At 42.2% G+C, this 27,832-nt stretch overlaps 1 protein-coding gene across 5 annotated transcripts in view; it reads left to right on the top strand.

Moving 5' to 3' along the window:
* Positions 1 to 27,832, top strand: part of FNBP1L (formin binding protein 1 like) — a 78,635-nt gene that overhangs the window by 17,362 nt on the left and 33,441 nt on the right. For 4 of the 5 annotated variants that reach the window (XM_079981498.1, XM_079981494.1, XM_079981495.1 and 1 more), the window contains exons 2-5: positions 12,374 to 12,489; positions 23,226 to 23,279; positions 25,531 to 25,678; positions 27,127 to 27,189. In XM_079981498.1, the coding sequence (XP_079837624.1) occupies positions 12,374 to 12,489; positions 23,226 to 23,279; positions 25,531 to 25,678; positions 27,127 to 27,189 (381 nt within the window). Of the gene's footprint in view, positions 1 to 12,373; positions 12,490 to 23,225; positions 23,280 to 24,773; positions 25,275 to 25,530; positions 25,679 to 27,126; positions 27,190 to 27,832 lie in introns of those variants that run through there. The other variant, XM_079981497.1, reaches the window with a different exon arrangement.

Below are 27,832 nucleotides of genomic sequence, written 5' to 3'. Positions count from 1 at the left end.
TAAATGGCGTTTCTGTGCACTGCTCTGGTTCGCCAGAAGCGGCTTCGTCATGCTGGTCACATGACCCGGAAGCTGCCTGTGGACAAACACCGGCTTCCTCGGCCTATAGAGTGAGAAGAGCGCCGCAACGCCAGAGTCGTCCGTGACTGGACCTAATGGTCAGGGGTACCTTTACCTTTAAGGCTGCAATACTAATCCATTTACCCGCGAGTAGGCTCCATTGAGTTCTGTAAGTCTTACTTCTTAGTAGACATGGTTCGGCTTACAATGTGAGTCCTGCTTAACTCAGTGGAACTGACATCTGAGTAGACATACCTAAGATGGCGCTGTGAATTTATCTCTCTTGGAAACTCATGGAATAGTGAGTGACACTAAATTTTTCTGTTATGTTTGCTCCAAACTAGGATTGTATATACAGTGGTACCTCGGGTTACAGATGCTTCAGGTTACAGGCGCTTCAGGTTACAGACTCCGCTAACCCAGAAATAGTACCTCGGGTTAAGAACTTTGCTTAAGGATGAGGACAGAAATTGTGCAGCAGCAGCAGGAGGCCCCATTAGCTAAAGTGGTGCTTCAGGTTAAGAACAGTTTCAGGTTAAGAACGGACCTCCAGAACGAATTAACTACTTAACCTGAGGTACCACTGTAATGTAAATGGAAGCTAGATGGACCAAATAATAGTTTCTTCAAGTGAGCCACTTGCTAAGATCCACCCCTCAAACATCCCTTTTCTGTCCAGATATATAATAGACCAGTAGGCTGGTAAAGTTTTGGACACATCTTCCAGACTGTCTTATATAATTCTGTGCTCCGTGACACCTACCAATGGATAGTTTCATGAACGGAAGCTATATGAAATATAGCTGACAAATAGATGACTAGCTTTAGTAATTTATTTCAGTTTCAACTAAACCCTGGAAAATCTTGTTCAACAAACAATTCAGAATTTGACAGCTGCCAACGTGGGTTAGTCTTTTCATTGTCTACTAAATATGCTTAACACATTGTTCTGATTTCTACAACAGACTGTCCTTGCTGTTAAAAAGTTAGTAAATCAATACGCTTGCTTGACTGCCCTATCTGGGAATGTCTTTAGATGCATATAAAGCATACAGAGCCTTTTTCATAACAACCAGTGTTATGAAAACAATGCAAGGTGATCATACAAGGCTGTATAAAGTACTGAACTTTGCTTCTGAGTAGTAGCTGAGAAGAATGTTACATCATACAGTACAGATTGTCATTTACTTTTCTTTCAGTTGTTATTTACTTTTCTTTGCTTAACGGGGCTTCATCCTCAGTGATGCAGTTCTAATTAAGAAATGCTGCTGTCAGCTACTTTGATGTTCGGAATAAAAGTGCAGATAGGGTTCTTTTTTTAAAAAAAGAGGATGTAAGAAAAGCTGCTGGATTGGACTATCAGGGGTCAACAAACTTTTTCAGCAGGGGGCCGGTCCACTGTCCCTCAGACCTTGTGGGGGGCCGGACTGTATTGGGGGGGGGATGAACGAATTCCTATGCCCCACAAATAATCCAGAGATGCCTTTTAAATAAAAGCACACGTTCTACTCATGTAAAAAACACCAGGCAGGCCCTACAAATAACCCAGAGATGCATTTTAAATAAAAGGACACATTCTACTCATGTAAAAACACGCTGATTCCCGTGGTCCAGATTTAGAAGGCCTTAGTTTGCCTACTCATGGTCTAGTTCTTCATCCTGCTTTCACAATCAATTAGCTATGGAAAGTCCTCAAGCAGCACATTAGGGCAATGGCCCTGTCCCTTTGTGGTCTCCCAGCAACTTGTGTTCAGTGAAATATTACCTCTGATCCTGAATGTAGCACTTCAGCAGCCTTATTCTCCATGAATTTATAGTGATTCCCTTTTAAAGGCATCTAAACTTGCGGCCATCGCTTCATCTTATACGTGCTGTGTATAAAGAAAGCGCTTCTTTTTAATCTGTCTTGAATATCCTACCATTCAGTGACATCAAATGGTACCCTATTATCAGCTTTCTTCACAACATGCATAATGTTATAAATAAATCTGTTATGCCTTTCCTTACTCATCCTTTTTTTTTCTCTCAACAAAAAAGCCCCCAAACATTTTAATTTTCCTTGGTTGCGTCAACTTCCCCAATCATTTTGGTCACAATTTGCTTTTGGTTTTAATTTATGTTGCTGAGCTTGTTCCTGTTGGAAAGCTGGGGTTTGTAAGAGGTGGTGTGGTTACTGCCCTGGCTTCCTTGCCCCCGTTGCTAAACTTGGGTGCTTCGACTTCTATTCTCCTGCAACTTCTGCTGCAGACAAGGAAGTCTGCAAGATATTTTGGAAACGTAATTGTTCAAAAAGTAGAAATGCCAGAAATATCCCTAGTAAGTTTGCAAGCAAAGCCGAGCAACGGGGGAAGAGTGTTTGCAAAGGCACCAGCTGTTGGAAAGGAAACTGCTAAATATAGGAATGCTGGTTAGGGCTGTGCAAAATTTTGTGGGTGAGATGAAGGGATGTTGTTGAGGTGTGTGGGCAGGGGAGCGAGAAGGGCTGCAGCATTTCCAATGACTCAGCATAAGCAGAGTCATACTTGGGGAAATACCTTTGCATTACTAGGGCTATTGGTGCGGACAGAACAATTAACATGTCCAGAACTGCTCTGACACATTCCCCTTAGCTTGCTGGAAATGCAAATCAGAATCTCTTCTAGCTTCCCCAACCCAAGCAGTGGGGTGAGAGAGAGGGAGGAACAGAAAAGCATGCAAGGCAAAGGCCTTCCACACCCACTGAAACTCACTCCTTGGTCAGGCTGTGTGTGTGCGTTCCCACTTTGCCATTGCTCAGCTTCTTCCCAAACAACTGAGCTGCAGGGGTTAAATCTCCCCAACTCAAACTTCTTAGCAGCTGGTACAGAAACAGCTGATTTAGGGCCAGGAGGGTAGTAGTCCTCCCACTCAGGGTGCTGAGCCGAGGGGGGTGCAAAATTGTGGTACCTCCATACAGTGGTACCTCAGGTTAAGTACTTAATTCGTTCCGGAGGTCCGTTCTTAACCTGAAATTGTTCTTAACCTGAAGCACCACTTTAGCTAATAGGGCCTCCTGCTGCTGCCACGCCGCCGGAGCATGATTTCTGTTCTCATCCTGAAGCAAAGTTCTTAACCTGAAGCACTATTTCTGGGTTAGCAGAGTGTGTAACCTGAAGCGTATGTAACCTGAAGCGTATGTACCCAAGGTACCACTGTAATTAAGAATATGCATTTGGGGGGCGCCAAATTTTGGCCTTGCATAGGTCACTATATTACGAAAGATTATCCAAGATGCCTCTGCCAATTTTCTTCTTTCTCTTTTATATGCTGTAAGTGCAGCAGTGCTAACTGTGGCACAGAGAACGACACCTCAGCCCAGTAAAGCAGAACTCAAGGCTACTTCGGGAGGAGAAAAGAAACACTGAAATAACTCTGCCAATTTTTTAATATTTCTTTTTGCTGGAGGAAAGAGAAGAAGTGGAGCTCTGCAAGTGTGGAAGCGGCACTTCTAATTCCTTGAACCAAAGATTGTATTAAATGCTTGACTGGGATTTACAAACATACCAGCTTTTCTTAGTACAATGGGTTGATGAATGTGATATTTTGACCATTTGCAGCCCCTTTTAGCAGAGTTTACATCAACATTTTTGCAATTTATTTTTTAAAAATGATTTTGTTGCTCACTTTTTATTTTAACTTTCAGACCGCTCAGGAATTGGTGTATTTGCTCTTATTCCCAGCTAGTAAAGCTTCTTTGCCACTTAGGGAGGAAAAACCAACAACATTAAAACTGGCATAACAGATTCTTAAACTCTTTTGTAAGTTCTGTAATTCCCACAGGTGATTCAAAGGGTGTTTTCTCTTCACTCTTGACATTGGTATTAAGAAGATTAGCATGTGTAAATAGGTTATGAATTTCTCAGTATGCATTAAGGGCAATGATGATTTTCAGTTTTCACCACATTGTGGCTAAGATGTTAAAGGCACATTCAGATACTGACCCCAAATATTCTGCCTGGAGATAAAATTGAGAGTGGACCTCAGTGGTCCTTTATAATCCCTTCTCTGACTCATTCTGGAAAGAAAGTTACAGGTCAGCTGGAAGGTTCTGTGTTTTGTTTAAATACAGGCATCCTGTGTTTGTTTGAATGTGTTACTTTCTTCTCACCCACCCCCATGGAGGGAGCATAAAACAAGATGCACACTTCTCATCTTGGAGAGCCAGGTAATATCTGAACAAGCGCTAAGAACTAATTACTTTTGAGAATAAATCCAAGCCACCATTAACTTTGTCTCAAAACAAACTCTGTTATGCAAGATGTAGACCTTAGTTGTCAGCAGTTGCAGCACTGATATGGATCATTTAACAAGTTTCTGACCGAGAAATTGTTGTATTGTGGCACCTTTTTTATTGAGATATGATTTCTCAGAGTAAGTTATATTGTTCAGCGTGGCAGGGGGGAAAGCTGACTCCAGGAGTTTTACCACTAAACAATATAACTTGTGTAATTTTCCGTAGTGATAGCTATCCTCTGAACAACGTGAAGGAAAATTGTGAATAATGAACTGAGAAACTATGAGCAAACAGCATAAGAAGCCATTCCTGATTTAGGATTTCTTTCCAAAGCTGACATTTTGGAAGGAGTTTACAGATCTTACTCACTTCAACGTAATGTGTAAAATTACAACACAATGATCATCACAGTCTCTCAGAAAAAAATATTTTTTTCCTACCAGACAACTTTAGGACCAGAACTCTGTGTAGCTGACCTGGTTTTCAGCTGGCAAGGCTGTGGTTCAGATATTCTGTAACAGGTGGTGTCATTGGGGGTCAGTCAGCAGATTTCAGAAGAAAACAAAATGTGAATTCAGCTGGCTTTCCATAATAGAAGGTTTTACATAAGTGCTTGACAATGACTTACCATTGGGCTTTTTAGAGAGTGCAAGTTTAAACAGGCAGACCTGGAGGGAGTCCTCTTAAACATATAACTATCTTAACTTTGAGAAGCCTACATAATACAGTTGTTTACACTAGTGACTTCTGGATATTTCAAGCACTTAGTGTACAAGGAAAGAGAGAGAATCTGGCAGCGAGGTTTCATTTGTTGTGTCTTAGATCTAGAAAAGTAGGATTTGACTCATGAGAGCTGGTACGGTACAGAACGATTGTACAAATACAGTGGTACCTTGGGTTAAGTACTTAATTCATTCTGGAGGTCCGTTCTTAATCTGAAACTGTTCTTAACCTGAAGCACCACTTTAGCCAATGGGGCCTCCTGCTGCCGCCGCACCGCCAGAGCACAATTTCTGTTCTCATCCTGAAGCAAAGTTCTTAATCTGAAGCACTATTTCTGGGTTAGCGGAGTCTGTAACCTGAAGCATATGTAACCCGAGGTACCACTGTATTGAATACTAGCAGGGACTTAGTGCCCAGTGCTGCCAGGGTATTCTTAGAAGCCTCAGAGTTGTGATTTTTAAAGGGATAATATAATTTGTGGATTTTGACCTGTCAGGTAATGTGTTATTACTTTGTATTTTATTCTGTGAACCACCCTGAGATTTCGTGATGAAGGGCAGTGTATAAATTCAATAAATAATAATAGTAGCAATAATGTCAAAAATCAGGTCATGTTACACACAGGTAATGTTTGGTCTACCATCTTGATTCAGAATGGCACCTGGCACTCCCCATATCAGTTCATGCCAAATTTGGCAGCTGAACCTATGCCAGAAAACAGGTGAAGTCATGCCAAAGTGACATTTCACTCCAAAATATTGATTCAGCATGGTGCCTGGCGTCCATATGACATTGAAGTCCACCACCCATGCCTCGGAAATCCCTATGCTGAGTTTGGTTATGATATCCTGACAGTCACCCAAACACATAGAGCACAAACAAACAAACCATTTCCCAACATATATTGTATTTAGTTAGATGCGAATTTAAAGGCCACTAGGGAAGAAGGTGCCAGGGCTTTTAATTGCCACATTTTGAATGTTTTATTGAAGTCAAGGAACAGGATAGATCTAGAAACCTATCTTAGATATTTAAGAAGTCAGTACTTGGGCTACTGCACACTGTTTCTGGATTGGTCATCTTGAACAGGAGCACCCATAAAACGTTTTCTGAAGTATCCATGTGACCTACGCAGATCCAAGCTTCAAGAAAAACACATTTATCAAAAAGTGATTTGCAAAACTAAAATGTTTTTCTTTTCTGGAAAACTTAAGCGTGGGGTATTTCATACAGACGTTTTTGAATGAAGATGGAGCTATATAAGGCAAGAGTGGCAGCCCTGTGTGGAGTGCTGATATAACTTACTGGTTATATTTGGTGTCATTAAGGTGGACGTCTTTCTGCCAAAGACATGTAGTGGGACACATAACCAAGTGTACTAACTTAAGATAATAGGAATACCGTTTTTGGTGGTGGCGCTGTATTCTGTTCTTAGTCTCTCCTGAAAGGAGAGTCTTTTTGGATGGGCAGATGTTGGTATTTTGGAACGCTTTCAACATAGTTACTTCCTATGACAACAAGTGAGCCATAAAGGGACTGTGCATATTAGTTCCATGTGTACATTTTCAAATAGTCTAAATTGTGGAACAGTGACTCTTAAGCGTGTCCTTTCCAAAAAACATTAAACAGCTACAGAAATGTAAATTCTCAGTACTTCCTTTTGAATGCTCCTCTGCGATTCATTATAGGCCTTAGTAGACTATGACTCTCTCTTCTGGTATGGAAGCGTTGAGCTTCATTCTGCTTGAAAGCTGAAGTTAAATATCTGCTAGGGCTCATCATCATAGCCCAAGAGACTTAATAATAATAAATGCAACATTAATTAACAAGTCATACAATTTATAGTTTTATTGTTAAGAATAAGTGTTGTATTAGCTGGGGAGGTGCTATGCTCTAACTCTGGCAATAGCAGACAAGAATAATTAACCATAGCAATATTTTCCACAATTTCTTTTTCTTTCTCCCCCCCCCCCCCCCCAAATCCTGTCTTTGGTACTCATCGAAGGCACCCTTCACATGCCTCACGCTGATTTAAGATTCTTGGAAAACAGATACTTCAGTCACTATGTGTTATCAGTTAGTGAATTGCCCATTGCTGTTTGCTCCAGCACTCAGAATGTATTGCAGGTGAACAGACCACTTCTTCAGTGCTTATTTAACTTAGTTCCCAAAGGAACATGATTGTCTTCTAAGTCTTAAATTCCTTGAGGATTAATGTTGGGGACGACGTAAAAAAGGGGGCCAAAAGCCACACCTGCAAAGGTTATCAGCCATCCAGGATCATAAATACTCTGCAGGTGTACATATCCCTGACATTCTTTATAAGTCCTTTCTTTTACCTGTGACAACTGAGGTACACAATGGAAAAGATTAAAAGGATCAGGCCTAGTGGGTTAGATAAACCTAGCTGGATAAGAGTTAGAATTAGATAAACCCCATGAGAAATTCTTCCAGAAATAAAATATCCAAGCTTGAGTTCCTAACTGTCTTGGGTTCAGCTTCATTATTAGGTTCTATGGAGAGTGGTAAATACATATATTGCGTGCACTTTGGCCTAACTGTCATCTTAGGGATGTGTACAAACAGGTTACCACTGCTTATATTTTTATATTATTGTAATAATAGGGAAGCTTTTAATGTTTAATGGGTTACTGTATTTTAGTGTTTTGTTGGAAGCCGCCCAGAGTGGCTGGGGAAACCCAGCCAGATGGGCGGGGTATGTATAAATAAATAAATAAATAAATAAATTATTATTATTATTATTATTATTCGATGATTATACTTGGTCCCTGTTCATTACCTTGCTGCATTTTTTTTTTTGTATCAAGTGAAGGTTGAGATCCTTTTTGAAGACAGCACTACATATTATACATCATAGCAACCTTACATTGACAAGAAAATGAATCGTTGCAGCAAGATCATCCTTATCCTGATAGGGTGCAGTTGGTGCACCAGATGATGTTGGTGGAAGCTGCTTTGTACCGCAGATACCACTTGCGTAGCTATAGACAAAGATTGATCACCACCACCATAAAGGGAAAATGCAGCATTGTTCAGCACAGGCTGAACTCCTACGTCCTGGTTAAGAAAAACAAAAACAGAAAGCCTTGCACTTATAGTACTTCCTTTTGAAACCTACAGGGAAGCTCTTAATATTCAATTTTCATATAGGATGGCCCTGTGGTTCCTTCTGATAGTTTGAGAACCTCTAGTCTTCCTACATGCATTAAAGCAATACTCTGCACTTGCAGTTGCAAAATATGCCAATCCCTGTTGACTTTGCTTTTATATTCTATTTCAGTTTGTGGTTGTAATATTGATAATGGGTATATTCTACTTCTACTTTGCCATGCTTATTTCCTACATAGTAGAAAACTTGTGTGATAAGATACCACCTTCTTCTGCTCAATGGTAATGAATGCCATGTTTGGCTGTAGGAATTCTGAGACATGTTTTATATTGCCAGTGTCTCAACTCTAATATGTGTATACCCAGTCCTCCTTCAGTCTAATCTGGGGGTGGCCAACCTGTGGTCCTCAAGCTGCTGCTGGACTTCAACTCCCATCAGCCCCAGCTGCATGGCCAACGGTCAAGGTTAATGGGAGCTGTAGTGAGTCAGCATCTAGAAGACCACAGGTGAGATGCTTCTGGTCTAATATCTCTAATCACAGGGGATCATGGAATCTGTTTGGTGATAAAACTGAACACCAGTTCTGAGAGTAGGAAGTGAACCCTAACAAATGACAAAGCCACTACTGTACACATATTTCATCTTGTGATATTATCTCAATAGTTACCTTGGGCATGGTGCAGTGTAGACTGATCTTTGCTTTGCTGCCAAGTGAGCCTGGTGACTTCAGCTTCTAACAAAGAATATAAGAGGAGCAGTGCTGGATCAGACCAAACAGCTATCTGGGCCAGCATCCTCTTTCTCACAGTGGCTAACAAGTTGCCTCTGGAGACCCCCAAAACAGGACTTGAGGGCAATAGCCCTCTCCTGTTGTCCCCCAACAACTGGTATTCAGAGGCAAAGTCATGAGTTGAGAATTCTCCTGGATTCTGAGAGTGACAAGGTATGAGATTTTACTCCGTTAATCAAATTTGTCTTCATCAAGTTGTGCTTTGGGATCCAGTGGCAGGAAATTACCGTAATTGCTTACATTGCCTTCCCCCAATTTGCTTGAGTTCTGTTTGTGAGGAGATCTAGCAATGTTTTAAAAAATGGCACTTGACTAGTTTTCCACAGACCTGGCAGCTTTTCAGAACAGTGAACTAAGAAGTCCAAACTAGGACAGCAAAAGCATTGTTCTTGTGTTCACGGCAGGAAGCTTGTTCTAATGTCTCTGACTGTTGGTTCAGTTCCAGAGCACCTTATTGGAGTTTCAGTGCAAGAGTGAAATAGTCAAAGCAAATGGATAAAGCAGAACAAAATGCAGAATAGCCAGATTCTATTAACTATTAACTTAATGAAATGCATTATGATGAATGGATGAGATAGTTATTTCAAAGCTGTACATGCGACGTTACACCTTCCCCCACCCAAACGTTGCCTTGCCTACTTCGCTGCGCATACTTGGACTCATTATTTAAGATCCATAGTGATGTGCTAGTACCGTATCACACAGCACAGACAAGGCTGTTGTCCAAGAATGGATGGCGCTCTAGCAAAAACATGGCCATATTTCAAGCTAGGTTTTCACTTACATTGTGTGATGCAGATGTATCACATCTCTGTGTGGTTGAGGCCATGGATTTACGGAGATGCTCTGTTGTTCTTCTTCCCCCACCCCCAAAATGCTTAATCGTTTGCACAGAACAAGGTTCCTGGATTATTAACCTCTTCAAACTAGAAATGCTTAATATTATTGAAGAGTAGAGCACTCCAGTGGCCAAGCTGGTCTTTACGGATCCAGTGTTTTGAGTTTGTCAGCAGCACATCTTCACATTCCTTCTCATTGATGCAGTGTTCGTCTACATACTTGGGTTGCAATGAAGAAGTAGATGAATTATAATGTGGTTGGGATGTAATATATGGCCATATTTACCCAGTATGCTGGATATGACTGAGAGGATAATAATAGAAACCTGATAGCCTTCATTCTTTCTAAGGCTGAGTTTTGGCTTCCATTTGCTGCCTCATATCGCTTTACCATCTACCATTGCCATTAATTTTTATGTATCGTCTAATCTTCAGGTGTTATATATATTGCATGTAATGTAAAATGGCTTTAATGTCAGTCTGAGACCATGCACATGTTTTGAATATCAAACAGTTAATTACTAGGTTTGCTGAACATTAAAGCTAAAGTTGCAGTTGAAGCAATCGTCTTAAACAAGGCAAACTAATAAAAATGAAATCAGCTTGAAGCGCAAGTTTCAATTATGGGCATGCTTTTAGAACTAAGCCTCTTGGCGATCATGAACAGTTCAAGTGTAGTCTTTGTGCACTGAAGCGTTGAGGTTTCCCTTTGTCTCATCTTCCTCTTCTCTGTGGCCCAAACAGTAGCTGCAGAGCCTTGGTTTATTTACTTCATGTGTAAGGTTTGCTCCTCTCTGTTGAACCCATTCTGCTTCACCACACTGTGGCGTATATATTGGGGCACATTGAGGCCAGGAGATAAGCATAAGTAGAGTTTGAGGGAGGCGACAGCCACAACTCTGCCACAACTGTAGGGCCTGGGTGTTTTTTCTAAAGTGGGGGGACACGGGTAAGAAGGAGCTATCTGCCAAAGTGAACTCCACCGCCATTACTAAGGAGAGAATCCAGTAGGGACTTCGTCTGAGCTCAGAAAGAACTACAACGGTGTTTCCCAAACTTGGGTCTCCAGCTGTTTTTTGGACTACAACTCCCATCATCCCTAGCTAGCAAGACCAGTGGTTAGGGGTGATGGGAATTGTAGTCCCAAAACAGCTGGAAACCCAGGTTTGGGGAACACCACAATAGAAGGTTCTTTCATGTTCAGCTATCTGAATCCTAGAGCATATTTCAAATATGTACTATAATCTGTAGTAATTCTATGTAATATACAGTGGTACCTCAGGTTAAGTACTTAATTCGTTCCGGAGGTCCGTTCTTAACCTGAAACTGTTCTTAACCTGAAGCACCCTTTAGCTAATGGGACCTCCTGCTGTTGCCGCGCCACTGGAGCACGATTTCTGTTCTCATCCTGAAGCAAAGTACTTAACCCGAGGTAATATTTCTGGGTTAGCGGAGTCTGTAACCTGAAGCGTATGTAACCTGAAGCATATGTAACCTGAGGTACCACTGTATATTGCACTGTATATGTAAGTGCTGTGTGAGAGAATCCAGCAACCAGGTTGCTCACTTGGGTGAGAAGGTTTGAGCATATAATGCCCATCCTGGCCTGACTGCACTGGCTGCCAATTAGTTTCCAGGCCTGGTTAAAATGCTACCTGCTCCCCTATAAAGCCACAACGGCTCGGGACCACAATACCTCAAGGACCACCTCTCCCCGTATAAACAGACCTGGACCCTGCAATCATCATCTGAGGCCCTTCTTCATGTGCCTCCTTCATGAGAGGCCCAGAGGGTAGCAACATGAGAAGAGGCCTTTTCTGTGGTGGCCCCTCACTTGTGGAATGCTCACCCCAGAGATGCCCGCCTGGTGCCTTTGTTATGTATCTTTAGGCGCTAGGCAAAAACACTCCTCTTCTCCCAGGGCTTTGGCTAATTAAACAATCTATGGCCTTTAAAACTGTGTTGGGGGGCATGTTTTTGTTTCTAAGTATGTTACATATTTTTGTGTTTTTATTTTGTAAACTGCCCTATGATCCTTGGATGAAGGGCAGTATAGAAAATTGATCAATAAATAGAATAAAATAAATAGATACACTTGGGTACAGAAACCTCCAGTGACTCACTATGTAGGATGGACATTGGGTTGCTGAACTAGAGATGAGAATTTGGTCCCTAGCAAGGGGGTGGGAAGAATATGGCTCTTCCAGGGAACAGGGGAGCTAAGTCAGCAGCAAAAGAGTAACAGAGCCTGGGATTAAAATATATACTGCAAGCTCCACAGTTCAGCTCCTTCAATCTTGACCCCTGACCCCCAGCTGGACCTCGTTTTCAAAAGATGCTGAACTAGATAGACTGTCAATTTCATTCAGCAGGACTGCTCTTATGATTGTGTCTTTCTAAAAACAAAAAAGCACCTTCTGTATTGAAGTACCGTATCCTAGTATCTGTTTTCTTTGTGTGATTATGTTTATATTTTCAATTCACTAAATGTGTAGAAGACAGAACGTAGCATCTGAAAACAATGTGGGTGGGTGTCATCTTGTTCAATTTAGATTTTTTCCCTGGCTTGTGTTTTACAGGATCAGTTCGACAATTTAGACAAGCACACACAGTGGGGCATTGACTTCCTGGAAAAATATGCAAAATTCGTTAAAGAAAGGATAGAGATTGAACAGAATTATGCAAAGCAGTTGAGGTAAGCTTTATTTTACAAGTTCCATTACCCTTCAAACTTCTATTACCTTTTAAACTGTTTTGGTGTTTTTCGTTTTTCATTTCCTAATTATATTTTTAGTTAAAAGTAGTTCCCGTACTGTAGGAGAAATCGAATATGCAAATATTGTTGTCCTGGAAGAATAGCCATACTTGTTCCATGTAGCTAAAATCACTTTTTCTTTTCCATCTGAATTAGTTACTCCTTACTACAGATTCACGGGCAACATGATTTTTTATCCCCCTGTTGCAGCAAAAGTAGAGACATGTTTGTCATTCAACACAAGCTTGCAAGTAGCATAGCATGCTTTGCAAAGCAGAGATGGACTGTCTTGATCAATATGCATTGAATGGAGGAGCCCCTTAACTGTGTTACACTGATGACTGGTGCTGTGGCTCACATTTCTTCCATTATGGTTTCTATGGGGAAGGGTGCTCAAAAAACCTCTGAATTAAAATTCGAGTGCTCCCTTATTTTCTTTTAAGGCTGTAAAGCTTATCTGTATGTAAAGGCGTAAATATGCTCGCATCCAGAATTGCTTTGCTGCATCCACTGCAGCTGCTTTGTGTTGCTGAAGAGGCAAGCTGTGTTGTTTTTGTGCTTCCATCAGCATGTGGTGCAAACATCAAAGAAACCTCAGCATTTTCCTCTACTATCTTCATTTTCATTTGTGGGTAGGCACCACTGGCCACCTTTGGAAAGCAAGGGGAAATCCTGTTGCTCTAGTTTTTCTAGCCAGTTCCCCTTGCATGTACTGGGAACTGTAGACATGTTTCTCCTGGGTGAGTTGTTAGAGGCACCGAGCAGTGACCCTACTCTGGAAGAAACCCTTCTGCAGTACTGCATGGAGACAGCCTCCCCCTGAGTCAAAACAGTAGTGCTGAAGACTTCTGTTAGTTTTATGTAGAAGCATAGAAGGTCTGCAGGGAATCTTGTAATAGATTATGGAGACCCAGTCCTTTAATATGCACAGCAAAGCATAGAACAGGGGTCAGCAAGGTTTACCTTGCCTGGGCCGGTTCACTCCAGCGGAGATCCCCTCCATAGGCCGGATCGCGCATGCGCCCATGATTGCGTAGAAGCGATTTCCTGCGTCTGCGCAGATGTGATTCCCTGCACCGCGAAAGCAAGTTCCCGCAACGCGCTGCACCAGTTTAGCGCAGCGGGTGGCTCGGTTCAGGGGCGGCTCGTGGGCTGGTTAAATTACCCCGTGGGCTGCTTGTGGCCCATGGGCCTTAGGTTGCCGACCCCTGGCATAGAATCAAATTATTTGACCCATTGAAATGAATGAACGACATAGTAATATTGATTAATTTCAGTCTGCTCCACGAAAAAGAATGAGTTGACTACTACCTATCATGTCTTAGCCAATGAAGCTTCAATATTTTTTTCTTGTTTTGACACCTGCAGAGGCTGTATCTGTATTATCAGAATTGCAGGAAAAATAAATGTAGGGCTGCATAATAAAGTGTGTGCACTGCTTTTCTTTACCAGTTTATTGAGCGGCCTTTTGGCTGTGAACTTTTCCACATGGAACTTAGCCGATATATTTTAAGCCTCTTTTCCATGAACAGTGTAAACAAGTAATCTGCTTACATGTATTATTTTCTGTGCGGGGGTCCATAGGTAAAAAGCGACAACTGTTTTAAGTGTATGCGTATCTTAATCTTTGGTGTTAACTGGTCTACTATATATGCATTTTTTAAAAAAGACTTCACCTATCAGCTTTCAAGTAACCTGGGCTTGTAGTTTCTTCTGAAATCGTAGTAATTTGGGATGTATGCCAATGTGCTCTATTTTTACTTCAATCTTGTCTTAGAAGCTGGTAAAGAAAATCGGGAATTCCAAGATAAATAATGGGGAACAGTCTTGATTCTCAGAAAGTTCTGGATCTGAGCCTCAGTTGCTCTTACCTTCTCTGTCTGCATTCAGTTGCAAACAGGACCTGAGCCCATTGTGGAGTTTTTGTTTTTGTTTTGCAATTATCCATTCTAATCCTAGTTATCAGCTGTTGTTTATGATTAAAGTAGCCAGTGTTGATTTAAAAGGGGAAACAGTTTGTTCTGTTTACTTCCTCTCTTGACTACAGCTAAGTGTTCTAAAGGCTAACTTACTTTCTTCTTATAAGCAACTGTTGTTGTTCTTTGCACATTAATACTCATGTCCTGAGTGCAGCTTCGTTGAGCTGTATGTATAAACGCTCATCTTCATAATAACCGAGTGGCTAGGAGACAAAAGTTTTGCGAATTTGCCTGACTTTTTCTCTCTGAAGAAATGAGTAATGTGTATTCCATATTCTAGATTTCCAGTCAAGGGCAATTCCGTTGTAACACGATACAGCAAGGTATCTAGAGGGAATTCCTTGATTTGGAAGCTGAAGAAAGTTGTTTAAATGGCTTGATTATCTTCTGCAGTGGGAAACTATGTAATTGTGCACAGCCAAATGAAGATTTAGTTACCTAAATGACTATATTTAGAAACTTGGCAAGCTGTCTGGATGCTCTACTAGTTTGAATTCTAAATTGGAAACAAATGGTCACGATGTGGGCCCTTGTTTCTGAAGGCTGTTCTTCTTTAATTGAAATTGAAAACATAAGATGTTGATTATTATCCAAATGTAGATGTGGCAGACTTTCCTTGAACAACTGTGCAAATGGACTCTTATTCAAAAGAGTTTCTGTGCTGAAAGTTATTCCTCCCCATTATTATTTACAAAAGTTTTTATCGGAGGTAGAATGCCTTTGTTTCATGAACAGAATGCTGCAGCTAGCCTGGTGACTGGGAGCAGCCTCTGGGACCATATAACTGGTCCTAAAGGATCTTCACTGGCTCCCAGTACGTTTCCAAGCATAATTCAAAGTGCTGGTGCTGACCTTTAAAACCCAAATGGCCTTGGCCAAGTGTACCTGAAGGAGCGTCTCCATCCTCATTGTTCACTGAGGTGAGGTCCTCTTCCGAGGGTCTTCTGGCGGTTTCCTCACTGCAAGAGGTGAAGTTACAGGGAACCAGGCAGATGGCCTTCACGGCAAGTGGCGCCCTCCCTGTGGAACGCCCTTCCTTCAGGTGTCAAGGAGATAAAGAACTACACAACTTTTAGAAGACATCTGAAGGCAGCCCTGTATCAGGAAGATCTTAGTGTTTGACCTTTTACTATGCTTTTATATGTGCTGTAAGTCACCCAGGGACGCAGGTGGCGCTGTGGGTTAAAGCCTCAGCGCCTAGGGCTTGCCGATCGAAAGGTCGGCGGTTCGAATCCCTGCGGCGGGGTGCGCTCCCGCTGCTCGGTCCCAGCGCCTGCCAACCTAGCAGTTCGAAAGCACCTCCGGGTGCAAGTAGATAAATAGGGACCGCTTACCAGCGGGAAGGTAAACGGCGTTTTCGTGTGCGGCTCTGGCTCTGGCTCTGGCCAGAGCAGCGATGTCACGCTGGCCACGTGACCCGGAAGTGTCTCCGGACAGCGCTGGCCCCTGGCCTCTTAAGTGAGATGGGCGCACAACCCCAGAGTCTGTCAAGACTGGCCCGTACGGGCAGGGGTACCTTTACCTTTACCTTTTTAAGTCACCCAGAGTGGCTGGGGAAACCCAGCCAGATGGGCTGGGTGTTGTTGTTTAGTCGTTTAGTCGTGACCGACTATTCATGACCCCATGGACCAGAGCACACCAGGCACTCCTGCCTTCCATTGCCTCCCGCAGTTTGGTCAAACTCATGCTGGTAGCTTCGAGAACACTGTCCAACCAACTTGTCCTCTGCCGTCCCCTTCTCCTTGTGCCCTCCATCTTTCCCGACATCAGGGTCTTTTCCAGGGAGTCTTCTCTTCTCATGAGGTGGCCAAACTATTGGAGCCTCAGCTTCAGGATCTGTCCTTCCAGTGAGCACTCAGGGCTGATTTCCTTCAGAAATGGGCCGGGTATAAATAATAAAATTATTACTATATTATTATTATCATTATTACATGCAGTGCGCAATCCAGCCAGAGTTGGTTCTGAAGACCCGTTGATTTCACTGAGAAAGTTAAGCAAATGTTTAAATTTCTTCCAGTGAAACCTAATTAAATACAGTGGCAGGAGCAAATTCTTTTTTCCGTGGAGCCTTCTGGGAGCTAAGGCAGGGCACCACTGTGAAAAAGGCCCTATTTTTAGTCACCATTCAGCTATGAAATGGTGCATCTGATTCATTACTATGTAACAGTACAAAGTGAAATCCACTAATTAGTAGATAACAATAGTACTAGAACTCTGATCGTAACCATTTAAATTAGATTTGTGACCATCACAAACTAGAAATCTTGGGTGAGAGTTCCATATGAAGTTGAACCTGAACAAGCAAGAATAGTACAGCTTCTATCCGAATTATATTTTTTTTAAGTGTTCAAATCAAAAGATTCCAGGGCAATGTACAACATTAAGAAGACGTTTTACAGAGCATAATACTAAAAACATAATAAAAACCATAATACAAAAATAATAATAAAATAACCATAACAACAGTCTCTGCCCCCCACCTCCGCCCCCCAGCTTTAACAGGCCATAGATTATATAATGGCCAACATCATGGGTAAAGAGGAATGTTTTGGCTGGCACTTAAAGATATATAATGATGGTGTCAGGTGGGCCTCTCTAGGGAAAGCATTCCACAGACAGGGAGCCACCACAGAAAAGGCCCATTCTCATGTTGCCACCCTCTGAATCTCCTGAGGACTTAGAGAAGGGCCTCGGGTGACAAGCACAGGGTCCAGGTCGGCTCATATCGGGAGAGGTGGTCTTCATAAAGTATTGAGGTCCTGAGCTGTGTAAGGCTTTATAGGGAAGTGGATGGCATTGTGGTCTAAACTACTGAGCCTCTTGGGCTTGCCGATCGGAAGGTTGGCGGTTCGAATCCACGTGGCAAGGTGAGCTCCTGTTGCTCTGTCCCAGCTCCTGCCAACCTAGCAACTCAAAAGTACACCAGTGCAAGTAGATAAATAGGTACCGCTGCGGTGGGAAGGTAAACAGTGTTTCAGTGCGCTGTGGCACTCCTCACGGTGCCCCGTTGCGCCAGAAGTGGTTTAGTCCTGCTGGTCACATGACCCAGAAAGCTGTCTGTGGACAAATGCCAGCTCCCTTGTCCTGAAGCGAGATGAGCGCCACACCCCATAGTCAACTTTGACTGGAAATAACCATCCAGGGGTGCTTTTCGCCTTTGCCCCCTTTACCTTTAGTGGTCAACACCAGCACGTTGAAACTACTTGGCGGCCAGTGCAGCTGGGCCCAGATTTCTAGTTGTCCTGGTGGATTTTTATGCATTGCAGCCTTTTTAGGAATTTAGTGCCAATACTACCGTATTGCAAAATGGCAGAACCTGGATTAACTATCTGCATGGCAATTAGTAATCTGCAGTTGTGACCCTCCCCCACTGTCAGTCCAGTCTGTCAGGGAGTATGCATGTGTGTGCTTTCCTGGTAAGTATTTTCCATTCTTATCTGCAGCACACCAGAAAATCTCTTCAAAAGACTCTCTTGTGCAGTTGCCTGGTTACAGCATTATTGTTTCGTCTCCTGAATAATAATGAGTTAGATTTTAAGCCTTCCCACTTTGCTCAGCTCTGTGCAGCAGACATAGAGATTAAAGATGGATAACGTAACGTAGAAAGGTATGGCTTTAGGTAGCTTAAGAATGACATTTCCCTCTTTTGGGCCAGATCTATCGTCGTCTAACTTTAGTATATGTTTTCCCAAAACAAGCGATGTAGTCCAGTATCTAAAAATTCTTCAATATATTCAGAGTGCTGCCCCATGTCATAATAAATTAATATTTATATTTGGTAATGTGATTTTTATTATCAAAATCTCAATACTGAGACTTCCTGAAATATGGAGGGAAGCATCAGAATCATGTGCTTTGTCATAACAGTGTATCTAGTAGGTGGGGAAACTGGTGAGATAATAAATACCCAACAAATTCTACAGGGACACATTTCATAAAGGTAAAGGTAAAGGTACCCCTGCCCGTACGGGCCAGTCTTGACAGACTCTGGGGTTGTGCGCCCATCTCACTTAAGAGGCCAGGGGCCAGCGCTGTCCGGAGACACTTCCGGGTCACGTGGCCAGCGTGACATCGCTGCTCTGGCCAGAGCCAGAGCCGCACACGGAAACGCCATTTACCTTCCCGCTGGTAAGCGGTCCCTATTTATCTACTTGCACCCGGAGGTGCTTTCGAACTGCTAGGTTGGCAGGCGCTGGGACCGAGCAGCGGGAGCGCACCCGCCGCAGGGATTCGAACCGCCGACCTTTCGATCGGCAAGTCCTAGGCGCTGAGGCTTTAACCCACAGCGCCACCTGCGTAGGCTGTAAAGCAGGGGTCAGCAACCTAAGGCCCATGGGCTGGTAGCGGTCCACGAGGCTTGTTTAACCAGCCCATGGCGACTCTCGCTGCCCACTCTTACTGGCGCAGCGTGGGGACTGACTTCTGGGTTAATGGCGCCTGTGCGCATGCACACGGGTGCTCCTCCAACCCGGATGTGCGCCGGAAATAGCGTGCGCACATGTGTGGGATGGAGAAGCGCCTGTGCGCATGTGCATACACTATTCCCAGCACACTTCTGGGTTGGAGGAGCGCCGGAAATAGCACGTGTGCATGTGCACGGGCACTGCTCCGACCCGGAAGAGCACATGTGCGCACATGCTCTTGCCCATCCTCCGACGGACGTAGTGTCGACCCACCCATCCTCGGATAAGGTTGCCGAACTCTGCTGTAAAGGATTGTGCCTACCTCCCCAGAACCCTTTTCACCATGGGAATGCTTTCAGCTGGGGTTGTCAGCCAGCTAAAGTTTTTTTAAAACTGATTTATCATTTTTGTCTTTGCCAGTTTGTCAATTACCTAGAAATTTGGGGGGGCGGGATGGGAAGGTGGCGTGGGGTGGGGAATGGAATAGAGTATCCCAAAGGAGGGTGGCTGCCTAGCTGAACAGGAGCACTCCTGTTCGGAGGTAAGGCTACACTGCAACATTCTGTTGCCGGTTGCTTTGTGTTAACAAAGCCTCTACAAAGGTGCCTTTTGAGATACTAAAGGACGTGTTAATATAATGTATGACTTAATGAACAAGAGATACTACTTAAGAAAGGTCTTTTAATAGCTGAAAAATTGTTACCCTTACAGTAACGTATCAGAACCCAAGGAGCCTTGAAAAAGAAACATAAGTGTCCTTAACATTCAGACTCGCTGATTAAAATTGTCTCCTCCCCCCCAACCTTGATTTATCAACAGACTAAGCTGATTAAAACTTGCATTCCGAGTTACACCATTAAGGAAGGCAAAAAACCTAACAAGCTCCTTCTAAAAATAACTTGCTTTTGCAAGTAAAATCACGGCTGCAAAATGCACAGGCTGTTATGGCTCAGTGCATTATTTGTGTAAGGTAACTTCCCTGTTGTATAGTACTGAAGCATGAAAGTATAATCTGAATTTTTAAATGCACAAAACTATAGCCCACTCAAATTGCTGCATAATAGTGAACTCTTTACTACATGCACTCAACGATGACTCAAACCTTTGGGATGCTGGAATACCAGCTGAGAATCGTTTACATTTTATCCAGTGGTGCACCTTCAGTGTTGTTAGGTTACATTGGTCCTGTTTAACAGGGCTGTCTTACACATATATGACGCAGCGCCCCCCCCCCAGGTTGCCCAGTCCCAGGCGCACAGGAGTGCGGAGCCGCCCGCCCGCCTCAGCATCTCACTGGCTCGGTCGCCCCCGAACTTGCTGTGCAAAGCGGCGCTCCGACCAATGGGTGGGCTCTTCCCCAGACTCAACTTTCCGGCCCCGGACTCTCGGCCTGGCGCCCCTGAGAGCCCGGAGCCAGGGTGCCCTGCACCCCTAGCGCTTATGGGTAAGACGGGCCTGTTGTTTAAGTTGATATGTTACAAGTGCATGGTTTTCTTCCACACATGTGGAAGATGGAGTGTTTCATTCACTCAGTTTTTTCTTCAAATGAACGAAACAATATACCGTATTTTTAGCTCTATAACACGCACCCGACCATAACACGCACATAGTTTTTAGAGGAGGAAAATCCGTAGGCATGCCACCCGTAGGCATTCCCTCCATAACACGCACAGACATTTCCCCTTACTTTTTAGGAGGAAAAAAGTGAGTGTTATGGTGCAAAAAATACGGTAATTTACCTTCTATCCCTGGCAAGCACATACTTGGTTTCTTGAACATTAAAACTAGCCTATTCTTTCCAAGCCGTTGTTGTTGTTGTTGTTGTTACAGCAGAGTTGGTGCTTGTTTCCCCCCAAATAGCATTAAATTGGAGCGTTGTCCTACCTCCCCCTTAGTATGTAAGTGTGAGCATCCAGATAACCTTATTGTCTGTTCCTTATGTAATATATTTGGAACCCCTGCCCTTATCTTATATTTGACATTCCTGTTGAGCCCAGTAGGATTGGGTTTGTGGCACCTTACGCTGACTGTGGACCAACTAGGTTCTCATGCTTCTGGCTTGGCTGTGCTAGTTCTTGGTCAGCTGCACAAACAAAGCGATTTGTCAGAAATTCAGAATTTTCCTGGGAAAGTACTGTCAAGTTTGTAGCTATTTTCCCCGAGGATGAAATTTAGTAAAATGCTATTTCAGGACTTTGGCATGTTTGTGTGTGTTGTTGTGTTTCCGGATCTTATAATTCTGCTTGCATCCGTTCTTGACATCCATTCCGTTTTGATAAATTCCAGAAAGTCTTGCTTGTATAGCTGCACCTTCTTTGCATTACTTGGTTGTGTTTCCATTATCTATATTGCCCTAGAAACTATTTGGCACTTACATAATGCCACTAAACAAAAGTGTGATTTGTGGGAGTCTTAGCTTTGGAGTGGGCCTTCCATACTGCAATAGTAGGGTTTCCTAAATTTGTCATAGCCAACTGACTTCCCCTTTGGAAAGAAAACCAATTTACTCCCATATGGAAAAAGGGAACTAAACATCACTGTTTGCTGTGATGTATCACACAATTCTTTCTTTAGTGTGACCTAAACAAAGCTTTTAGCTTTACATTTCATATACAGTCATACCTTGGTTTTCAAACAGCTTAGTTCTCGAACGTTTTGGCTCCTGAACCCTGCAAACCAGAAAGTGAGTGTTCCGGTTTTCAAACGTTCCTTTGGAAGCTGAACATCCAGCAGGGCTTCCACGGCTTCCAGTTTGCTGCAGGAGTTTCCTGCAGCCAATCAGAAGCCATGCTTTGGTTTCCAAACGTTTTGGAAGTTGAACAGACTTCCGGAATGGATTCTGTTCAACTTCCAAGGTACGACTGTACTAGTAGACACAAGTGCTTTTTGAAGAGATGGGTTGAGAACCCAGATCTCTGGTATAACAGAACACATTTTCATCAACATTCTATCATGGCCTCTTAAACTGAATGTGTTAACCATATGTTAATGCTTAAATCAAACCATCTTCCATAGTTTCCCTTTGTGGGGAAAGTTTCCTATTGTCATCAGCTCTTGCTATTTTTAAATAACTCAAAAACCTCTTTATTTCTTCGTTGCTAACTTCTGTGACTTTTCTTTCCCTGGGATTATGTGAATGTTGTAGTGTTTAGACGCAATATAACTTTTATATACCCAATGAGAATAGCAAGAGAGTTTGACTTTAAGGTTTGATAATAAAACCAGGATCCGTAGTGGGACTAATAGCCCAAGGGGAAAGTTGTACAGAAGTTTAGTTCCATTTCTTTAATGCATCGCTTGGGGAAAGAAAATAGATTTCCTGCTGAAGAACATGAAATATATACATTATTCCTTTGTGGGAATATTTGTGGGCAGTGAACTAACTTGAGGCCTCTGGAATCCTTGGAATTCCTGCTGAACTCTTTAAAATGTATTAAACTAGGCATTCTGTTACTGCTGCTGCTCTTTAGCATCATCTAGAGAATAGCCTATTCTGCCTGGCTGAAACAAGGCATCTTTTTACCATACTGGAAAGAAGTGTATTATAATTATCCATTAGAAATTAATTTGCAGTGTCTATAGGACAATTCTCATTCTCTCTCTCTCTCTCTCCCTCTCCCTCTCCCTCTCCCTCTCCCCCCCCCCCCAAGTTTTTGGCCCCTGTCTTTGTTTTAGTCTTTCTACTCTGGATAAGCATAAGATAAAAACAATAGGTTGGCTTTGTATCAGTTGCTCAGCGGTGGAACAATTTTCACTCCTTCCTGCTTGCAACATTTGCGAGAATTCAGGCACCCATGTTTATTAGTACCAAGGGCATTGTGCATTTATTTTGTCCAGAAATGGATAGATATTAAAACATGCACCTCACTTTGATGCTTTTTGTCAATCACTTCATTCTCCTCAACTTATAATATTGTAAACAGGAAAATAAGCTTCTTTTCTGTTTTGGTTTCTGAGAAGAACAAATTGTGGCTGTTTCATTATCATAAACTACATCTTTAGAGTGTGCTCCCGGATCCTTGTTTCTGATAAATTATTTATTGTCAAGAAAAACATCTTAATGCTGTGAGGAATCGAGGTATATTCTGACGGAGGTGCTGGCATTCAGAAATGATTACATCACAAGGTGTTTATTGAAGTAGGTCCTCTTCAGAGGAGATATGTGAACTGTAAACTGAGGACAAAGGGCTGTTTCCTTATTCACCTAGTTTTGAGACTGATCCTTAGACAAATACTAACAGAAATTTATTAATGTCCTTATTTAGTAGAACACTATGTTTTCTTCCCTTAATAGAAATCTGGTGAAGAAGTACTGTCCTAAACGTTCATCCAAAGATGAAGAACCCAGGTAAAATGAGCATTAGTTTTCTATTGTCTGTCAGGGGGAAAAATATCACAGTGTTCACAGTGTCCTAAATATTTTTACACGTCTGTGTACCTTTGTGATAGGCTGGTGTGGTTTTTTTACCTCCACTTGCGTGGTAATAAGCTCAGTTTAATTCAATAGGACTTACTTGCAAGTAGACCTAGTTAGGATTGTTCCATTAATTTCATACCAGCTTACATCAGAGTTTGGTTTTTAATGACCAGATATAAGGGTTCTGTATTCAGAAATCAGAAAGCGAAGGCATTATTAACACTTTCTGCACTGCTTTCCAAAGGATGTTGAATATTTAAGTTTTGAGATCATGTTTAACTATTCTGAGAATCCCTAACATGTAGCTTTGCTGTGAATTCTAAGACTTGGTTCTCACACACAGCAGATGAGGAAGTAAATTAGACTCTGGGCTGTACCACGTATTTTAGGTAGGAAGTAATGGTTGAATGCTCTACCATCCAAAAGAAATTTCATATGCAGAAAACTGGCATATTGGGAAGAATGCTAGAATTGTTCTCCCTTGACATCTAATTTTCTTTGTGGAGTTAATCAGTAGTATTCCGCGTTACTACTCCTCATGAGTAGCCCCACTGAAGTTAATGGACATGGCTAACTTAGGCTGAGAAATTTCAGCGGATCTGGTCTGAGTAGGACTTAGTTCAATATCACCAAGTGTTTCATAGGGAGAATCGCCAAACCACACAATTTTCCATCCGGTATATGAAATAGGTAAAGCCCAGAAGTCGTTTTATCTCCTCATTTTTGCTGTTTTGCCAACTAGACCTGAATTCATTATTTTAGCAATGTTCTTTTTGTTGCATTTCTAGACACCAGCCATGGCACATTAATTTTCTTTAGCTCAAAGCCAAACTTAAGTATGGTGACACTTTGCAGTGTCAGCGCTCCCTGATTAAAAGGCGGTGAGTTGAGTGCTACGAAGTGTTGTTTTATTTTTGGAAAAGGTTCCTTTGTGAAGCTGTACATTGAAAACTACTATAGAGGAACACTGCAAAGCTGTATGTCCTTGTCAGTCTTCACTTGTTGGGTGGAGTAACTTTCTCTCTATTCTGTACTTTATATAGTTAACAGTCTTTCAGCATAGTATAAGGGAGAAAATAGCAAACACTCACCACCACCAACCTACTAACATTGATTGCTTGGCCATCCTTAACACGGGGGGCGGGGGGAAATGAAATTTAGGTTATTCCATTATTACCAGTGTGGACAGCACAGGAAGCATCATTTTTTTTCAGATGCCCTGGTCAGAGATTGATCAAGGCTGATTTTACAATTGAAGGCCGTCATTGAAGGAAGACGGTATTCACTGGGTTACAAGAGACAGAATTTGGTCATCTAGCCCAAAATCCAATTATCGATGAGATTTAAGTTTCATCAGCCAAACACTATTTCTCACAGAAGATCATTTTGAGCCCCTCTGCTTCATTTTAACCTTTTTTTTAAAAGAACAGCACAAAACACAAACCTAGATGACAGGACTTCCAGAAGCTGATATGGAGCTCAAGACCTGAACCTTTGAAAGAGATGGCAAACATTCCACAGGCTTATGAGGTCTTAAACAAAAATAAAAAAAAATACAGTGACATGTTTGTTTGTTTCTCCCTTCCATACACATTTTCTCCCCTTATTTTTTCCTCCTTCTTCCCACCCTGCTCCCCCCTTTGTTTTAGTGCCAGCAATAGTGTGGCACCCTTTCCCTCCAACCAAAGAGGTGAGCAGGCCAAACAGGCAGCTGTCTTCAGAGCTGGTAGCAAACTTGTTCAGTAGATCCATCCACCGGGGTGCATAGGAGTGGCATGGTTGGCATGTTCCACCCTCAAGATCAAGCAAAATCATCTCTGCAACAAGTTCAGCTTCCCAAGCCTAGGAAATTAAGTCCTTTCCTAGGTTCAGTCCTTCTTCCATTTCGCATCTTAGGAGATACCACTATACTGCAGGGCTTTCCAGGTAGTGTTCTTTATTCTTTTCTACCTTTTGAAATCTGTTTTCATTTTTTAAAAAAACAAACAACCAATGTGCGTGAAGAGAAGTGTATTTGGGGAATCTCCACTGTGCATCTTTCTGCAATTCGTTTTATCAAGGTTGTACCCCACGCTAACTGTGACATGTTTTATGGTCCATTTATGGAACAAAAGCTGTAACTTCCGGATAAATAGAAACATGACATTTGTTTCCCTCCTTCTTCTTCACTGTGTATTGCCAGGTTTACCTCATGTATAGCCTTTTATAATATCCTTAACGAATTAAACGACTACGCGGGACAGAGAGAAGTAGTAGCAGAAGAACTGGGACATAGGGTATATGGAGAACTGATGAGATATTCCCATGAACTCAAAACAGAAAGGAAAATGGTAAATCACGAGGGGTTCACGATTGTAGAATTTATGCGATTATTCTTTTCACTGTTATCAAGGTCTCGTCTGTTGGACCAGCTCTTCTTCGGTGTAGTAGTGGTGCACAAATTTGAATTGCATGGTTTTTTCCATACTTCTGTGACAAGAGAACAGTGTACCACAAAAGCACGCATGCTTCTGAACAGAATGAAAGGCCACCCAATTTAATAAAGTGTTGCTTGCTATGTTATCTTTTAGAATGTTGGTGTTTGTGCAGTCCATTCCTCCAGGTGCCTGCTCAGAAGCCAGTCACACTGCAGCGCATTAAGGAATAACGGCTTGTCCCTTACTTGAGTGTGTTTTAGGATTGCAGCCTTTTTTTATACTTCGATTGTATGCCTCCTCAGGTGTTATGGAGAGTTGGAATACAAATGACTGAAATAAATAACTTTGTGTTTTTGATTCTGTGGACAACTGTTGTCTGTTGTAAAGGCATTTAAAGTACAGTCGTACCTTGGTTCTGGAACGCCTTGCGACTTGAACGTTTTGGCTCCCGAACGCCACAAGCCCGGAAGTGAATATTGCAGTTTGCAAACCTTTTTTGGAAGCCAAACGTCTGACGCAGCTTCCGATTGAGTGCAAGAAGCTCCTGCAGCCAATCAGAAGCTGTGCCTTGGTTTTTGAACCTTTCTGGAAGTTGAACGGACTTCCAGAACGGATTCCGTTTGAGAACCAAGGTACGACTGTATCTTTTAATTCTCACACATTGGTCTGAGAATTAAAACGTGTGTCACAGCCCAGAGCCATGCATTTAAGGGAGCTGCATGTGCATCCGCTGGTCTTTGCCACTGTACACCAAGTTATTTTTATTCAGATGATAAAGTCATGAGCCTGGGCCCTTGTAGATTTGAATGTTGCTGTCTGGTGCTTGGAACATTTTAGGTGCTTTTAGAATAAAACGCTAACCAATGATACTGTTATGAAGATGCTGTTGAGTTTTAATAGTTTGACTCCATCAGGCACGGGAGATGCGGCATCAAAAACTAAAAGACAAAACCCTGACTGCACTCATGGTGCAGTTTCCTTGTGCACATTTATAATGTCACCATAGAAATAGGGTAATATTTTCAAGTAGAACTGATGTTTGTCCAGTTGTTTCACTTTAACAAAATGGGTGGAAATCCATTTCTTCTGCTGTATTTCAGTAGATTGGAGAGCAGTGGAAAGTGTGGAACGTTTTTCTTTTGGAGGAAGCAATGTGCATTGTGGTTTGCTGAAACAGGTTTGTTTCCTCCATGCAGTAGCGAGGAGGAAATAAACAGACCCAAGTAGGTTTACTTTGAGGTGCAAACTAGGCCACTGTTGTTGTTCGGGTTTCTTTAGTACACGCAAGTAAAAGACTGTAAATGCCATATCAGATTTTGAAAGAAAAAGAAATTAAAACCCTCTTGTTCGTAATTTCGCAGCACCTTCAGGAGGGGCGAAAGGCTCAGCAGTATCTTGACATGTGTTGGAAGCAGATGGATAATGTAAGATTTCTTCTCTCTTCTCGCCCCTATCTTTTCCTGTTTACTTTTAGGATTACAAAGTTTGGTGGGCAATTGTTAAAGAAATTAACTGAAAATTAGCTTTGTTATCATTGTTATCTTTGTTAAATAGACCAGATAGATTGCTGTGTTTGCAGAGATCATAACAGCCCATAACTTCTAAGTGTGCAACCTATTGCGCAATTCAGTGTGCAGTTCAACAGGAATTCTGCCTTGAAGGATTTACAGACTTCATCTATGTCAGAATTTATTGAAAATGCCTCCCAGCTCTATGATTCTTAACATGGTTGCTGAAATCAGCCTCCAGCACAGCAGAATGGAAGATTTAAATATATGTTGCTATCGGGATCTTTTAAAAACAAGTGAGGATTTTGCAAGTGTCTTTTATTAATTAGGCTTGAATTATAACTTCAGTTTTTGTTTACTTTTTTTGTTTTTGGATAAAAATCTAAATGAACTACGCAAGACAAAACCTCGTTTTTGTTTAAAAGTTGTCAGTCATGGTATACTAATAGAAATTAGTGGGATTCTACCATATTAAATAGTTCAGTGAGAGCAAGTATATGAGTGTTTATATGGGTATACACATGTGAACTTTAGTGTGTCTTTTTATAGTATTTTGTAA

The sequence above is a fragment of the Podarcis cretensis genome (genome assembly GCF_951804945.1).
Source record: "Podarcis cretensis genome assembly, chromosome: 6".
NCBI lineage: Eukaryota > Metazoa > Chordata > Lepidosauria > Squamata > Lacertidae > Podarcis > Podarcis cretensis.
The sequence above is the reverse complement of the archived record's forward strand: the minus strand, read 5'-3'. Positions and strand labels throughout refer to the sequence as shown.